The following is a 13,486-nucleotide window of genomic DNA, read 5'->3' on the forward strand; positions in this document are numbered from 1 at the left end:
GCAACCGGTCAGGATGCTCTCGATGTTGCAGCTGTAGAACCTTTTGAGGATCTGAGGACCCATGCCAAATCTTTTCACTCTCCTGAGGGGGAAAAGGTGTCGCGCCCTCTTCACGACTTTCTTGGTGTGTTTGGACTATGATAGTTTGTTGTTGATGTGGACACCAAGGAACTTAACGCCACTTCAGTCCTGTTGATGTTAATGGGGGTCTGTTCGGCCCTCCTTTTCGTGTAGTCCACGATTAGCTCCTTTGTCTTGCTCACATTGAGAGGTTGCCAGGTCTCTGACCTCCTCCTAGGCTGTCTCATCATTGTTGTTGATCAGGCCTACCACTTGTGTCGCAGCAAACTTAATTTTGGTGTTGTGCTTGGCCACGCAGTCATGGGTGAACAGGGAGTACAGGATTGGACTGGGCACACACCCCTGAGGGGCCCCAGTGTTAAGGATCAGTGTGGCAGATGTGTTGTTACCTACCCTTATCAACTGGGGGCGGCAAGTCAGGAAGTCCAGGGTCCAGTTGCAGTGGGAGGTGTTTAGTCCTAGGGTCCTTAGCTTTGTGCCCACAAAGCTCATCACTATGGTGTTGAACGCTGAGCTGTAGTCAATGAAAAGCATTCTCATGTAGGTGTTCCTTTTGTCCAGGTGGGAAAGGGCAGTGTGGAGTGCAATAGAGATTGCGTCATCTGTGGATCTGTAGGGGGCGGTATGCAATTATTTTTTTTTGGAGCGGGTCTAGTGATTCTGGCATGATGGTGTTGATGTGAGCCATGACCAGCCTTTCAAACCACTTCATGGCTACTGATGTGAGTGCTACGGGGTGGTAATAATTTAGGCAGGTTACCTTCGCTTTCTTGGGTACAGGGATTATGGTGGTCTGTTTGAAACATGTTGGTATTACAGACTCGGCCATAGAGAGGTTGACAAAGTCAGTGAAATCACTTGCCAGTTGGTCTGTGCATGCTTTGAGTACACGTCTTGGTAATCTGTCTGGCTCCGTGGCTTGTTAACCTGTTTAAAGGTCTTGCTCACATCGGCTACGGAGAGTGTGATCACACAGTCGTCCGGAACCGCTGGTGCTCTCATGCATGCTTCGGTGTTGCTTGCCTATAAGCGAGCGCAAAAAGCATTTAGCAGCCGACGAGCGTCAGAGCCGGTGTAGTAGGATTCATTCTTAGTCCTGTATTGACACTTTGCCTGTTTGATGGTTCGTCGGAGGGCATAGCGGGATTTCTTATATTCAACCGGATTAGTGTCCCGCTCCTTGAAAGTGGCATGCTCTAGCCTTTAGCTCAGTGTGGAAGTTACCTGTAATCCATGGCTTCTGGTTGGGAAATGTTTGTACGGTCACTTTGGGGACGACGAATAAAAACCCTGGAATGAGTAGGTATTCAAATGTGTTCAGGACGAATCCAATTAACCTAAATAGCACTGTAACAGTAATCAAAATGCAATCTATACGCATGTACACTGGAAGAATTTAGACAAAATATACTAAGAATGATATGTACAGCAGTAGATATTACATTGAGCCATGTCAAGTGTATATTTGTGTGTGTATGTATAAATATGCGGTGTGTATAAACAGTGGTGGTGCGTGGGTAAAATCACTAGGGAAGCCAAGCCAGGAAAAAATTGCCATATTACAAACCATGTGTTGTGATAATAGTGTTGTTTGCACTACAATCTGTTCATTCATATACCTTGCCACCATGATATATAGGCCTAAAGGCCGAGACAAGAAGACCCAGTGGCAGTAATAAATACAACCACACCTTTGTTTCATCACAAAACCGGAGAGCAACCTCTATCCAGTGTAGTCCACAAAGCATATGACCTACAGCATGGTCAAGCAAGTTAAAAGTTTTCAACATTTTTGGACTGCTAAACAACTATTGATGTAGAACCACGGAGAGTTACCGCAAGTCTCAAAGAAAACAGGAGCTGCCTCCACTATTCCAGCACCATTTCAGCTTCAACATTTCCTCATCAATGTTTAGTCAACTAAAAGAGACCAAAAACGATTTAGTCCAATCAACATAAGATAAATAGAGCGAGCTCCAAAAGTATTGGGACAGTGACATGTTGTTTTGTTTTGGCTCTGTACTCCAGCACTTTGGATTTGAAATGATACGATGACTATGAGGTTAAAGGGCAGACTGTCAGCTTTAATTTGAAGTTATTTTCAACCATATCTTGTGCGCCAGGACCATTCACAGTTGCGCTCACTCAGTTTAGCTCAACGCTGATTGGCTACTGTTTTATATTTTAAAATGATTAAGGGAGGACATATGCTTGATGGCATTCAGTGCTGCGGGTGGCAACAATATCACACTCGTTTTGACCAGACAGCATTAGATAGATGGGCTACACATACTGAGACAGAGGGGTGCTGTTTCGCTTGCTTTTTCCGGTGAGATACATTCAGCCTCTTGCAAACTGAAGGAAAATTATGAAACCCGATAGACGAGAGATACATTTTTATTTATTTTTTTTGTCCATTTTTGGGGCAAGCCTGGCTTCCCTTTGGCATCCATGAATACACACCACTGAAACAGTATAACTATGTCTGGAATGCAGTATTTACAGTAAACACTCAGTGTGAAATGGTAAGTGTTCAATGTCTCTATGACATGGGACAGTAGCGTTGGGTGTGTGTGTGTGTGTGTGCGCGCGCATCACCTGGTAGATAGCTAGTGATGGGTGTTCAACAGTCTGATGCCTGGTAATAGAAGCTGTTTTTTTCTTCTCTCAGTCTTGGCACTGATGCAGCTGTACTGTCTCTGTCTGCCAGACGGTAGCCGAGTGAACAGTCCGTAGCTCGGTTGACTGAGGTCCTTAATGGAATGGGGTGTGGCTGTGTGGGCGAAATATTAAATACAGCAGTTGTAGTCTTGCTACGCCATGATGTCCTGTGTATAAATCGTGTATATATTTTTTTAAATATTTTTTTCTTTGCATATATTTTTTTTAATGTTTTTCTTAACCTCAACATTACTCTAATCTGCCACACCCAATGTGGTATGGATCTGCTATTTTCTTCACATTTTGAACCGAAAACCCCCAACAGAAGCTAGCCAGCTAACTAGCTATTAGTCATCTAGCCACGGCTAGCGGTCATCAGCTACCTTTAGCCCGGACAACTCTTGCCAGTTTGCACAGCTCGACTCAAACCAGAGCAAATCGGACGTATTTTTCTCCATATCTCCGGATTCCTACCGCAAGCTCTGAACCTGTTCACCTGGATCATCGCAGCTAGCTAGCTGCTATCTGAGTGGCCATTCCTGGCTAACGTCTCTGTCCCGAAGCCAGAACCAACTAGGCTGGAGCTAGCCGTTGCTAGGTCCATCTCCCGGCTAGCCGAAGAGGTCCATCAGCCAGTCCTTGGGCTACAATACCCATTTTCCCAATTGCCCTGGACCCCCACCTACTCATCATGACTCGACTACTGACGTAATTCGCCCAAGGTTTTTTTTTCAACTGGCTCCTCCGTCGCGACGTCTCCTGAATGCCCATCTGCTAGCCGTGGCCCGCTAGCTGTCTAGAGCATATCGGACTGTTAGCTTAAGAGGCCCATCGGACAATTTCTTAGCCCACTATACCTATTTTGCCAATTGGCCTGTGCCCTTTTACTACACGGAGCCCTGCTGATCCACGACGACTGGTCTGCCGACGTAACAGCACAAGGGGGCTACAACTGACTTCTCCTGTCACGACGTTCCTCTAACGCCCTTCTGCTAGCTTGCTAGTCCCGGCCCGTTAACTGCCTGAATTGCTGTGTCCCCGGCCCGCCGAGCCACTCACTGGACCCCTATGATCACTCGGCTATGAATGCCTCTCCCTAATGTCAATATGCCTTGTCCATTGCTGTTTTGGTTAGTAAATATTGCCTTATTTCACTGTAGGTGACCTCACCTGGTTTAAATGTTTCTAGAGACAATATCTCTCTCATCGTCACTCAATACCTAGGTTTACCTCAACTCTATTCACATCCTACCATACCTTTGTCTGTACATTATGCCTTGAATCTATTGTACCGTGCCCAGAAACCTGCTCCTTTTACTCTCTGTTCCGAACGTACTAGACGACCAGTTCTTATAGCCTTTAGCCGTACCCTTATCCTACTCCTCCTCTGTTCCTCTGGTGATGTAGATCTTAATCCAGGCCCTGCAGTGCCTAGCTCCACTCCCATTCCCCAGGCGCTCTCATTTGTTGACTTCTGTAACTCTAAAAGCCTTGGTTTCACGCATTTTAACATTAGAAGCCTCCACCCTAAGTTTGTTTTATTCACTGCCTTGCCACACTCTGCCAACCCGTGTCTGAATCCTGGCTTAGGAAGACCACCAAAAAAAACTAAATGTCATTTTTTGACAAGTTAGAACTGGCAAAGGGGGCGGAGTTGCAATCTACTGCAATCATCCTGCAGAGTTGTCTTACTATCCATGTCTGTGCCCAAACAATTTGAGCTTCTACTTTTAAAAATCCACCTTTCCAGAAAGAAGTCTCTCACCGTTGTGGCTTGCTATAGAGCACCTTCTGCCCCAGCTGTGCCCTGGACACCATATGTGAATTGATTTCCCCCATCTATCTTCAGAGCTCGTGCTGTTAGATTACCTAAACTGGGACATGCTTAACACACCGGCCATTCTACAATCTAAGCTTGACGCCCTCAATCTCACACAAATGATCAATGAACCTACCAGGTACAACCCCAAATCTGTAAACATGGGCACCCTCATAGATATCATCCTAACCAAACTGCCCTCCAAATACTCCTCTGCTGTATTTAGGATCTCAGCAATCACTGCCTCATTGCCTGCGTCCGTAATGGGTCTGCGATCAAACGACCACCCCTCATCACTGTCAAACGCTCCCTAAAACACTTCAGCGAGCAGGCCTTTCTAATCAACCTGGCCCGGGTATCCTGGAAGGATATTCAAATCAAATCAAATTATTTATATAGCCCTTCGTACATCAGCTGATATCTCAAAGTGCTGTACAGAAACCCAGCCTAAAACCCCGAACAGCAAGCAATGCAGGTGTAGAAGCAATGCAGGTGTAGACCTCATTCCATCAGTAGAGGATGCTTGGGTATTCTTTAAAAGTGCTTTCCTCACCATCTTAAATAAGCATGCCCCATTCTCAAAATGTAGAACCAGGAACAGATGTAGCCCTTAATTCACTCCAGACCTGACTGCCCTTGACCAGCACAAAAACATACTGTGGCGTACTGCATTAGCATCGAATAGCCCCCGCAATATGCAACATTTCAGGGATGTTAGGAACCAATATGCAAAGGCTAGCTTTTTCAAAAATAAATGTGCATCCTCTAGCACTAGCTCCAAAAATGTCTGGGACACTGTAAAGTCCATGGAGAATAAGAGTACCCCCTCCCAGCTGCCCACTGCACTGAGGCTAGGAAACACTGTCACCACCGATAAATCCGCGATAATTGAGAGTTTCAATAAGCATTATTCTACGGCTGGCCATGCTTTCCACCTGGCTATCCCGGTCAACAGCCCTGCGCCCCCTGCAGCAACTTGCCCCAGCCTCCCACATTTCTCCTTCACCCAAATCCAGATTGCTGATGTTCTGAAAGAGCTGCAAAATCTGGACCCCTACAAATCAGCAGGGCTAGACAATCTGGACACTCTCTTCCTAAAATTATTTTCCAAAATTGTTGCAACCCCTATTACTAGCCTGGTCAACCTCTTTCGTATTGTCTGAGATCCCCAAAGATTGGAAAGCTGCCGCGGTCATCCCCCTTTTCAAAGGGGGTGACACTCTAGACCCAAACTGCTACAGACCTATATGTATTCATCAACCTGGCCAAGGTTTTCGACTCTGTCCATCAGCACATTCTTATCGGCACACTCAACAGCCTTGGTTTCTCAAATGACTGCCTCGACTGGTTCACCAACTACTTCTCAGACAGAGTTCAGTGTGTCAAATCGGAGGGCCTGTTGTCAGGACCTCTGTCAGTCTCTATGGGGGTGCCACAGGGTTCAATCCACGGGCCGACACTTTTCTCTGTATATTTCAATGGTGTCGCTCTTGCTGCTGGTGATTCTCTGATCCACCTCTATGCAGATGACACCATTCTGTATACTTCTGGCCCTTCTTTTGGACACTGTGTTAACTAACCTCCAGATGAGGTTCAATGTCATACAACTCTCCTTCCGTGGCCTCCATCTGCACTTAAATGCATGCTCTTCAACCAATCGATGCCCACCTGCCCGCCCGTCCAGCATCTCACTACTCTGGACGGTTCTGACTTAGAATATGTGGACAACTACAAATACCTAGGTGTCTGGTTAGACTGTAAACTCTCCTTCCAGACTCACATTAAGCATCTCCAATCCCAAATTAAATCTAGAATCAGCTTCCTATTTCGCAACAAAACATCCTTCACTCATGCTGCCAATCATACCCTCGTAAAACTGACTGTCCTACCAATCCTTGACTTCGGTGATGTCATTTACAAAATGGCCTCCAACACTCTACTCAGCAAATTGGATGCAGTCTATCACAGTGCCATCCGTTTTGTCACCAAAGCCCCATATACTACCCACCACTGCGACCTGTATGCTCTCGTTGGCTGGCCCTCGCTTCATATTCGTCGCCAAACCTACTGGCTCCAGGTCATCTATAAGTCTTTGCTAGGTAAAGCCACGCCTTATCTCAGCTCGCTGGTCACCGTAACAGCACCCACCCGTAGCACGCGCTCCCACAGGTATATTTCACTGGACACCCCAAAGCCAATTCCTCATTTGGCCGCCTTTCCTTCCAGTTCTCTGCTGCCAATGACTGGAACGAACTGCAAAAATCACTGAAGCTGGAGACCCATATCTCCCTCACTAGCTTTAAGCACCAGCTGTCAGAGCACTGCACCTGTACATAGCTCATCTGTAAATAGCCCATCCATCTACCTCATCCCCATACTGTTATTTATTTTATTTATTTTGCTCCTTTGCATCCCAGTATCTCTACTTGCACACTCATCTTCTGCACATATCACTCCAATGTTTAATTGCTATATTGTAATTATTTCACCTGTATGGCCTATTTATTGCCTTACCTCCCTTATCCTACCTCATTTGCACACACTGTATACATACTTTTTCTATTGTATTATTGACTGTATGTTTGTTTATTCCATGTGTAACTCTGTTGTTTGTGTCGACTGCTTTGCTTTATCTTGGCCAGGTCGCAGTTGTAAGTGAGAACTTGTTCTCAACTAGCCTACCTGGTTAAATAAAGGTGAAATAAAATATGAAAAAATAAACTGTGTGTGATGCTGTAACCCTATACAGTAGCACTCATTTCCCTATGTTTTCTGCTTGCTGCAGCAACTCCATGGGAAGAACCTGTTGTTCAGCGATGGCTACGTGCTGAAGGAAGACATCGGCATGGGCTCCTTCTCTGTCTGCAAACGCTGCGTCCACAAAGCCACCAACACAGAGTACGCCGCCAAGGTCAGAACAGACAGACACACACACACACACACACACACACACACACACACACACACACACTTCTCTGTCTGCAAGACCTGCGTCCCCAAAGCCACCAACACAGAGTACCCCGCCAAGGTACCAAATCATACGCTGTAGCCTCCCTCTCTCTGGGTGTATATCCTGAAATATCAAGCAAGTCACTCTCCCCAATCCCCCAAGTTTTATTCGTCCATCTTGTGGGGTGCTTAATCATTGCTAATACAGCAATTGGACATAACTCTCTGAAAGATACATTTGAACAATTTATGTTGAGTAAGTTATTCAGATCTGTCTTTTGGAGAGGGCTGTTCTAATCCTTTCCTAGCTCTTGTCTCGCACCAACTCAATCATAACGGTTTCCTAATGGGGTATTTATAATGGCATCTGTGGTATTATTGTGCACTACCAGGTGATTGACAAGACCATGACAGACCCCTCCGAGGAGATCGAGATCCTGCTGCGATACGGCCAGCACCCCAACATCATCACCCTGAAGGATGTGAGCACGTACACTGAAACACACACACAATCATCACCCTGAAGGATGTGAGCACGCACACACACACACACACATCATCCGGAAGGAAGTGAGTACACGCGCGCACACACACACACCTGCACAGACTGCATCATCCTTCATGAGTTCTTTCCTTCCGTCAGGTGTATGACAATGGGAAGCAGGTGTATCTGGTGACAGAGCTGATGCGAGGCGGGGAGCTGCTGGACCGGATCCTGAAACAGAAGTTCTTCTCCGAGCGCGAGGCCAGCTCCGTGCTCCACACCATCACCAAGACTGTAGAATACCTCCACGCACAGGGGGTGAGACGACTCTCTACGCACACACTGTAACACACTGCTGAATATGGACCTGAATGAACTTTGTCTTAACAAGAGTTTCTAGATATTTATCCTTTTTCCTATGTTCTAATATTCTTACTTTCAAAAAATATTTATGTCACAGTATTAACACTCAAGGCAACTACTGGGCAAATAATGTACAACCAACATCGTATCTCCAAAAAGTCCATTGGAAGTCAAGTGTCGAAGTAACAGTTGAAGGTTTATTTTTGTGTTAACATTTGACCCTTGCCAAGTTGTCTTTCAATCCCCTCTCTTCTTCTCCCGCTTCACCTCTACCTCTCCTCCCCCTCTGTTCCTCATTTCTCCACCTCCCTTCTCTCCAGGTGGTTCACAGGGACCTGAAGCCTAGTAACATCCTGTATGTAGATGAGTTGGGGAACCCCGAGTCCATCAGGATCTGTGACTTTGGTTTCGCCAAGCAGCTGAGAGCTGACAACGGCCTGCTCATGACTCCCTGCTATACTGCTAACTTCGTAGCCCCGGAGGTAAGGCCCAGGACTGTGTGTGTGTGTGTGATGACGATTATGATTAATACCTGTATATACACTGAGAATACCACACATTAGGAACACCTTCCTAAAATTGAGTTGCACCCCCTTTTGCCCTCAGAACAGCCTCAATTTGTCAGGGCATGGATGCTGGTCTTGTTAACTCCAATGCTTTCCACAGTTGTCGATTTGGCTGGATGTCCTATACACAGGAAACTGTTGTGTGAAAAAGCCTGGCTGTGGCGGTCACGACATTTTGTCAGCCGGTTATTGTCATGCAAAAGTCTGCCGGTCTCACGGTAATTTACGGTTAATGCACATAAACACCTTTAGAGTCTCCAGGCCTCCACACATACAAGCCGCTGATGCATGCCTTTGGAACCTCTACATTTTTAAAAAGTCTAATAAATCAATTGAACATACTCCATCACAATAAATCCATTATTTTTTTCAGGCAGGTCTAAAGAAATATTATTAAGAGAATGTATTTTATTTGAAGAGCTTAGGAGTTGGCCAACTGTATGTTATCAGGCTTGTTAATTTAGCCTTCAAGTTATGCCATTATTTTATATTAAGAAGAATATAATTGAACTTAGCTGAATAAAATAGAAAGGGTATTTTTGAGAGTGCGCATATGAAGTGGTTATGTTGAGCGTAAAAGTAATCATTTGAAACGGGTCCTATAGCCTACACTAGATTTAGAGTTGCTTGGCAACTTTAGTTGTGAATGATACAAATCATAGAAATCAAAAGATACTTTTGTATGTGGACACCCCTTCAAATTAGTGAATTTGGCTATTTCAGCCATACCTGTTGCTGACAGGTGTATAAAAATTGATCACACAGCCATGCAATTTCCATAGACAAACATTGGCAGTAGAATGGCCTTACTGAATAGCTCAGTGACTTTCAATGTGGGACCGTCATAGGATGCTACCTTTCCAACAAGTCAGTTCGTCAAATTTCTGCCGTGCTAGAGCTGCCCCGGTCAACTGTGATGTTACTGTGAAGTGGAAACGTCTAGGAGCAACAATGGCTCAGTCACGAAGTGGTAGGCCACACAAACTCACAGAACGGGACAGCCGAGTGCTGAAGCACGTACCGCGTACAACTTGGCTGTCCTCTTATGCAACACACTCTACGGAGTTCCAAACTGCCTCTGGAAGCAATGTCAGCACCACAACTGTTTGTCGGGAGCTTCATGAAATGGGTTTCCATGGCCGATCACCATGCGCAATGCCATGCGCTGGCTGGAGTGGTGTAAAGCTCACTGCCATTGGACTCTGGAGCAGTGGAAATACGTTTTCTGGTGTGATAAATCACACTTCCCCATCTGGCAGTCTGATGGACGAATCTGGGTTTGACGGATGCCAGGAGAAAGCTACCTGCCTCAATGCATAGTGCCAACTGTAAAGTTTGGTGGAGGAGGAACAATGGTCTGATTTTCATAGTTTGGGCTAGGCCTCTTAGTTCCAGTAAAGGGAAATCAACGTTACCGCATACAATGACATTCTAGACGGTTTGAAGAGGCAACAGTTTGGAGAAGGCCCTTTCCTGTTTCAGCATGACAATGCCCCCGTGCACAAAGCGAGGTCCATACAGAAATGGTTTGTCGAGATCGGTGTGGAAGAACTTGACTGGCCTGCACAGAGCTCAACCCCATGGAACACCTATAGGATGAATTGGAACGCCAACTATGAGCCAGCCCCAATCGGCCAACACCAGTACACGACCTCAGTAATGCTCTTGTGGCTGAATGGAAGCAGGTCCCTGCAGCAATGTTCCAACATCTAGTGGAAAGCCTTCCATGGGAAACCAAGTGAAATCTGTTTGGGTAAATTTATAGTAACAGGTTCTGTTGTGAAAACATATTTCATTAAACTGACAGCCTCTCTCTCTGCGCACTGGAGAAAGGAATGGGAGATGAGAACGCAAAGTGATGAGCTATTCTGTAGCTAAAGGTAATGTGTCAGCCTATTAATTCTGAAAATAAATTCCTTATAATTCATTATAATTGTAGGCTAACTCTGAATTTGTTTAATTTAGGATAGACCAATTATATCTTAAATCAGTATATATTTATATTTTTGCCCTGTGTAATATAAGGTAGGCTATGTACAATCATTATTTTAATTCAGTTTTGTTTTGTTTGCGGGCCTGGTCTCAAATCAAATGAAATGTCATTGTATTTGTCACATGTGGCGAGTACAACAGGTGTAGGTAGACCTTAGTGAAATGCTTACGTACAAGCCCTTAACCAACAATGCAGTTTTAAGAAAATACTTTCTTTTTTTAAAATAACAGATAATTAAAGAGCAGCAGTAAATAACAATAGTGGGGCTATATACAGGGGATACCGGTACAATGTGCAGGCGCACCGGTGTCGATGTAATTGAGGTAATATGTACATGTCGGTAGAATTATTAAAGTGACTATGCATAGATAACAACAGAGTAGCAGCAGCATAGTTGAGGGGGGCAATGCAAATAGTCTGGGTAGCCATTTGATTAGATGTATATAGGCCTCTGCGGTGCTTGACTTGGGCAGGCGCTCACCAGAGATGAGTTTTATACTGCTTATAGAATATTAGCTCAAAAGTTTTGTGGAGCTCCTCCACCCAAAATTAGTACCTGCACCTATTTCAGTCCAAGTCGAGCACTGGGCCTATGCGTATGTATGCATAATCTCTAATATTCATGTGGGTGTTTTGAATTAATCATCACCATAGAAAGCACTGTCCATTTTGTTGTGTTGGTCGTTGTGGATGTTGTTTTAAAGGCCATGTTTCAATCTGTCTCAACTTATTTCTTCAAATTGATCAATCACAGTGAGTTGAGTTTTTTTTTAAAGCACACACTGTTTTTATGATTTCAGTGATGTTCGATTGCATTTGCATTGATGCCAGAGTGCTTAGAGGGACAACAGAGCCCTGAGTACCGGCGACATTAGCGACCTGATGATCATTAGCTAGTTTGGTCATACTAACACATGTCCAGAGTGCATAAGAGGAGATTACCTTGACTCAACGGTTGTGACTCATGCCGACAGTGGCGCTAATACAGTCACCGCAACAGCCCATGTCTGCCATCTACTACCATACCCCGTTCAAAGGCCATCTTTTGTCTTGCCCGTTCACCCTCTGAATGGCAACACATACACAATCCATGCCTCAATTGTCTCCTCCCCTTCATCTACGCCGATTTGAGGTGACATTAATAAGGGATCACGTCTTTCACCTGGTCAGTCTGTCACGGAAAGAGCAGGTGTTTTCTAATGCTCAAGAGTAGCGTCCTTGGCCAATTCTAGGGAGTATAGCCTTTGGGCGTATAGCTGGACCACGGTGATGCACGATAGCCAATATTGTGACGCATTGCTCTGTCCTGTGTGTTCCAGGTGTTGAAGCGTCAGGGCTATGATGAGGGCTGTGATGTTTGGAGTCTGGGTGTCTTGCTGTACACCACGCTGGCTGGGTGAGGAACACGTGCACACACCCCCCACACCCCGCTCACACATCTGTGCACTATATTCCACTCCGTAGGGCATCTACATCCAACAAGATGTCATTTTGTCACTCGCGTTCGTACGCACTCTCCCATTTGACTTGTCCCATGTGCTCCCTCCCTCCCCCTTTCAGCTTCACTCCGTTTGCCAATGGGCCCGAGGACACTCCAGATGAGATCCTGAGCAGGATAGGAAGCGGTCACTTCACCCTGACCGGAGGCAACTGGGACGGCGTGTCGGACGCAGCCAAGGTACAGTACGACTGACTAGGACTTGCTGGGAAACTTAAAGTGAAACAATAGTTGTTTAGTTTGGATTTCAAGGATAGAGGTGTACAGTATATAATATGACAAAAACCCATCAAACTGGCCTCCTGAGTGGCGCAGCAGTCGTAAGGCACTGCTGAGGCGTCACTTCTGACCCAGGTTTGATCCCAGGCTGTGTCGCAGCTGGCCGTGACCGGGAGACCCATACGGCGTTGCGCAATTGGCCCAGCGTCGTCCTGGTTAGGGGAGCGTTTGGCCTTCTGGGTTTTCCTTGTCCCTTCGCGCTCTAGCGACAGTGGCGGGCCGGGCGCCTGCTAGCTGACTTTGGTTGCAAGCTGGATGGTGTTTTCTCCGACACATTGGTGCAGCTGGCTTCTGGAATAGCGGGCAGCGTTTCAAGAAGCAAGTGCGGCTTGGCAGGGTCGTGTTTCGGAGGACGCATGGCTCGCAAAATTCGCCTCTCCCGAGTACGTAGGGGATTTGCAGCGGTGGAACAAGACTAACTACCAATTGGACGTCACGAAATTGAGGAGAAAAAGGGGTGAAAGTACAAAAACATCAAACCATCAATATCTTCCTTCCTGCTGTGTGTGTTCTTTCTCTGTAGGACCTGGTGTCTAAGATGCTCCACGTGGACCCCCACCAGCGGCTGACGGCCATGCAGGTCCTCAAGCACCCCTGGATTGTTCAGAGGGACAAGCTGCCCAACAGCCAGCTGCAGCACCAGGACGCCAAGCTGGTCAAGGTACTGGATTGATACTATAATGTACACCCTGCTGTGCCCACTGGGAATACTTTTCTATTTCTATTGGACACAGCGGACATTACCATTGCCATTACAGTCCCGAAAAGTACATTTCAGAATAAAGCAATGTGA

General features: G+C 45.9%; 1 protein-coding gene across 4 annotated transcripts in view; it reads left to right on the plus strand.

Moving 5' to 3' along the window:
- The window catches only part of rps6ka1 (ribosomal protein S6 kinase a, polypeptide 1), a 142,521-nt gene that overhangs the window by 124,911 nt on the left and 4,124 nt on the right, over positions 1–13,486 (plus strand). For all 4 annotated transcript variants that reach the window (XM_090220482.1, XM_036962274.2, XM_036962275.2 and 1 more), the window contains 7 exons: positions 7,347–7,472; positions 7,903–7,992; positions 8,154–8,312; positions 8,678–8,839; positions 12,236–12,312; positions 12,477–12,594; positions 13,217–13,354. In XM_090220482.1, the coding sequence (XP_090076608.1) occupies positions 7,347–7,472; positions 7,903–7,992; positions 8,154–8,312; positions 8,678–8,839; positions 12,236–12,312; positions 12,477–12,594; positions 13,217–13,354 (870 nt within the window). The remainder of the gene's footprint in view (positions 1–7,346; positions 7,473–7,902; positions 7,993–8,153; positions 8,313–8,677; positions 8,840–12,235; positions 12,313–12,476; positions 12,595–13,216; positions 13,355–13,486) is intronic.

This window comes from Oncorhynchus mykiss, chromosome 25 (assembly GCF_057628025.1).
Source record: "Oncorhynchus mykiss isolate SJ-2025 chromosome 25, ASM5762802v1, whole genome shotgun sequence".
NCBI classification, from domain to species: domain Eukaryota; kingdom Metazoa; phylum Chordata; class Actinopteri; order Salmoniformes; family Salmonidae; genus Oncorhynchus; species Oncorhynchus mykiss.